Source organism: Cupressus sempervirens, chromosome 3 (assembly GCF_028749045.1).
Source record: "Cupressus sempervirens isolate cs-2001-9-10 chromosome 3, ASM2874904v1, whole genome shotgun sequence".
In the NCBI taxonomy this organism is placed as follows: domain Eukaryota; kingdom Viridiplantae; phylum Streptophyta; class Pinopsida; order Cupressales; family Cupressaceae; genus Cupressus; species Cupressus sempervirens.
Genome location: NC_143120.1, coordinates 68,130,468 through 68,134,492, shown reverse-complemented (window position 1 = coordinate 68,134,492; position 4,025 = coordinate 68,130,468). Strand labels below are relative to the sequence as shown.

The 4,025-nt window shown below is 36.4% G+C and overlaps 1 protein-coding gene across 1 annotated transcript; it reads left to right on the top strand.

Moving 5' to 3' along the window:
• The first annotated feature begins 1,983 nt into the window (after positions 1–1,983).
• On the top strand, positions 1,984–2,924 carry LOC149564824 (strigolactones hydrolase CXE15-like). The gene has a single exon (XM_089816230.1). The coding sequence runs from the start codon at positions 1,984–1,986 to the stop codon at positions 2,908–2,910; it is 927 nt and encodes a 308-aa protein (XP_089672356.1). The 3' UTR covers positions 2,911–2,924.
• Positions 2,925–4,025: the final 1,101 nt, after the last annotated feature.

The window sequence follows — 4,025 nt, the reverse complement described above, 5'->3', positions numbered from 1 at the left end:
AAATATTTGTTAATTAATTGACCAGTTTTGGAAGCAACCAGAAAATGACTTGGTTAGGGTTGTTAATTTGTTTTAATCTCGACCATCAATTGAGAATCAATCTCGACTGTTGGTTTTCCAATAGGAGTAGTATAAAAGGGGGTCAAGGGGGGCATTTGGAGAACAAGAAGTTTGTAGAAGCATTTACAATGTTAGCAAATGAGTTTGTAGTGATAGCAAATAGTCTTGTAGTGTTAGCAAGGGTGCAGTGGCAGCATTGGGGGATAACAACAGAGGAATATCAGTAGGAGAAATTAGGAGGTTGTCTAAATTATGCTAGTGAGAGGCAAGGAATTTTGAATCTCTTAATTTCCCAAAGTTAATATAATTTCCTCATCTATAGAATTGATTTTCCCTTAAGGGTTTTCCTAGGGACGACTTGTCCAAAAATATTGTGTTCTTTGTGTTGTGAATTTATTTCCATATTTTACAAGTGAAGTTGCAGTTATATTTTTTTTGATATTAGCTAGGATTTTATTTTTTGGCAGTTTAATAATCATTTACGATAGGAGATTAATAATTAGTGATTGCAATAGGAATTTTCACACATAATGCCAAGTTTGTGTCATCTCCTAATTTATCTATAAAGCCCAAAAAATATCTCTCTAAGCATTTAACATATTGACTGAATCTTATCTATATTAAAATATTTTAGTAAATGATTTTAAACCATAGTTTATTGATGAAATAATTTCATGAGCAACATGTACATTATCATTTATTTTTTGTTGAGGGACAAAAATGATGACTTTATAATATGCTAGGTTTTGTTTTAGATGACATTATATTATGATCAACCAATAGTATATAATGAATCTAGCTTTATTTATAAAAGATATTATTACAATTTATGCATTTTAAATTATAGAGTACATTTATAATTTTTAGCTAAACATTATTTGTATAAATAGACAAATTGATACGATAATAAATATACAATATTTAATTTCAGTATCATAATATTTTATCTTAGAATTTTCTTAACAGTAAATTAAATTGACTTAAAGCTTATATTCAACTATTTTTAATGAGTAAATACACCCAATTTATGATAAATTGTGATTGAGAATACAATATTCTTATTTAACTATAAATAATGATATATTCTATTGCTTGATTCATACATCCAACTACCCACAACTATTAAAACATCTCAAAAATTCGTCTTTTCTCCCCCTGATTTCAAACTATATTAAAAAAACAATACGTGATATGGATGTAAGTGGCACATGAATCCTATAGTCAACTGGGGTGGATATATTACTATTACTATCAAACAAGTGGTATTCAAAGTGAGTGGAAACCTACTTGAATTAACATCCAATTTGCACGGAAGTTCTGCACACGTTCCACCTGCTCCGATGGAGGAGGAAGTGACGGTAAGCAAGTTTGCAGTATAAAAAGAGCATTGAGGGCCCTGTGACGTTGTGGGGATTACAAGATTTAACCATGGATATTGCAGAGAGAGAAACTCGAGAGCCAACTTTAGTGGAAGAGTTTCCGGGGCTACTCAAACTTTATGGCAATGGAGGCATTGTTCGCAGGAGGAGTGAAGGAGGTGGATAGAGTGGATAAAAGACAAACATGAATGCAATGATAAACATTCAAATCAATAAGTAAAACACAAAGACATCAAGTTGTGCTACAGCACTTCATACTCATTAACATAACTGAAATTTATTACAAATCCATAGAATGCTACAGCATTCCATCCACTCATGATCCACAATGAGAAACCCAAAATGGGCTCTGCTGATCACAAGCTCAATCCATAATATTTATAAGCAAATGTACATCTAATAGTGGACGGTGAAGTTGGTGTGTTGGCCGGTGCTTGGACGGCTGTTTGTCTCTTATTTAATATGGATGGTGCTGGAGTGTGGGCTGGACGGTGGGCTAGACGGCTAAGTTGTGGGCTGCTGATAGACTGATTGTCTGTTATTAATGGTAGAAATTAATACCACCAACAAGGGGCATATCATCAACAACGTTCCTCCCTCTCATAACACTCGAGATGTTGTAGTAAACAAGGAACTCGGCATTTGGGTGCGCCTCTTCCTTCCCACCTCCTCCAAATTACCCGTGGCGCTCTTCTTCCATGGCGGCGGATTTTGTTTTCTTTCTCCAGCATTTGTGGGTTGTCACACCTTTTGCGAAAACTGGGCTGCGAGATTAGGAGTTTTGATGGTTTCAGTGAATTACAGATTGGCCCCGGAGAATCGGCTTCCTGCCGCCTATGAAGACTCCATGACTGTGCTTCAATGGCTTTTTTCAACTTCTGATCCTTGGCTCGATGCCCACGCCGATCTGAGCAACGTGTTTGTGATTGGGGAGAGCTCGGGTGGGAATATAATTCATCATCTTCTCATGCGAGGCCGGGCTTGTGATTTCTTTAGCAATATGAGAGGCGCTATTCTCATCCAGCCTTTCTTTAGTGGGGAAGATCGTACAGAGTCGGAGAATGGTTGTCCACCCGATGTATTGGTGAGTGTAGAAGCTTGTGATAAGTTTTGGAGGTTGGCGTTGCCCTCTGAAGCGCAGGGGAATAGTAACCACCCGTTTAGTAACCCCGTCATGTTTTTCCCTTCAGAGTTAAGTGGCGTGGTTAGCATTCCTCCGATGTTGGTTGTTTTGGGAGGGAAGGCTTGTTTGAGGGATAGAGGCGCCGAGTACTACGAAGCCATCAAAATGTCGGGGAAGTGTAAGTATGTTGATCTGATGGTGTTTGAAATGGAAGAGCATGATTTTCATCATTCTTTCGACGAGGGAGGTAATGAGGAAGGTAATCTCAAATCCGACAACGATGAACTGATGCGCGAGGCAGCACGTTTTGCGACTTCCAACGCCTGTTTACCTCGCTCAGTGATTTAGTTGTTGTGGGGAATCTGGACACTATACATCTCCGACTACTAGTTAAGTTGGATCTTACTAGTTATTTTGTGTTATTTTGTTTTAGGGAACGGCTTAAACATCATACACTAAGTTTAATCTATAGGTCAAAAGTGCTAAATAGTCAAAGTTGATATTTTTTTCCAAACTTAATTCTTCCCTTAGTGTATGATGTTTTAGGGTGGCCATATTTTAGTAGTGTGGTTGCAGAAGCTTGTTCTCTTTTTACAGCAGATCATTTCAACATCATAGTGTATGATTTCATTTCTAAATTAAAAGTATTTTTAAGAATGATAGTATTAAAGCAAAGAATAATACTGGTAGATCTGAATAGAGATAAGAAATAAAATCAAGAGTAACATTGAGCATAATTTCTTATGATTGTCAATCTTCATATTGCATGGATTTATATTATAATCTGTATATAATCAATGTTGCACATTGGTTGCCAATTATCACAAGTATCGATGTTCAAGAGCATTCTATTATTTAACGAAAGTGTCAATGTTTTTCTATCGTTGGGTTAAACCTCAAATTAACATTTATGGGACAAATCAAACTATCTCTTCATTTCTGCAAAGTATTCTCTAAGGGCCAGTTTGTTTGCTGGAATACCACGTGAATGGGTATTGAAAATTAGAATACGTTTTTTATTCTTTGTTTGGTTAGTAGAATAGGAATAGAGAATATGATTACATATTCTCATTCAGTACCAAAATGAGTTTTTATCAATTTTCAAAAATACCTGTAATTGGAATAGCCATTCCTATTCTCAATCTGACTTTTCCAATTTGAAAACTTTTTTCAAGTCTACCCCCCAAGCGCAGTCATTTGGTAATACGCAAAAGTGACAGAAGGTATATAATATTGTGATGGGTAGGTGCAGATCGAATGGGTGCACTGATAGATTATAAAAAGCGAGCCAACTTTGGGAGGAAGACCAGGATATTCTCTCCTGCATTCGATTTAGAGTTCGCCCACAGAAATTTTGCTGAGTTCTGCAAGAAGACCAAAGGGGTAGGGGAGGACGTGTAAAAGGGTGAAAACAATCAATTTGTCTTTATAAAAATGATTGATACCGCTTTCAATGTGGAGGG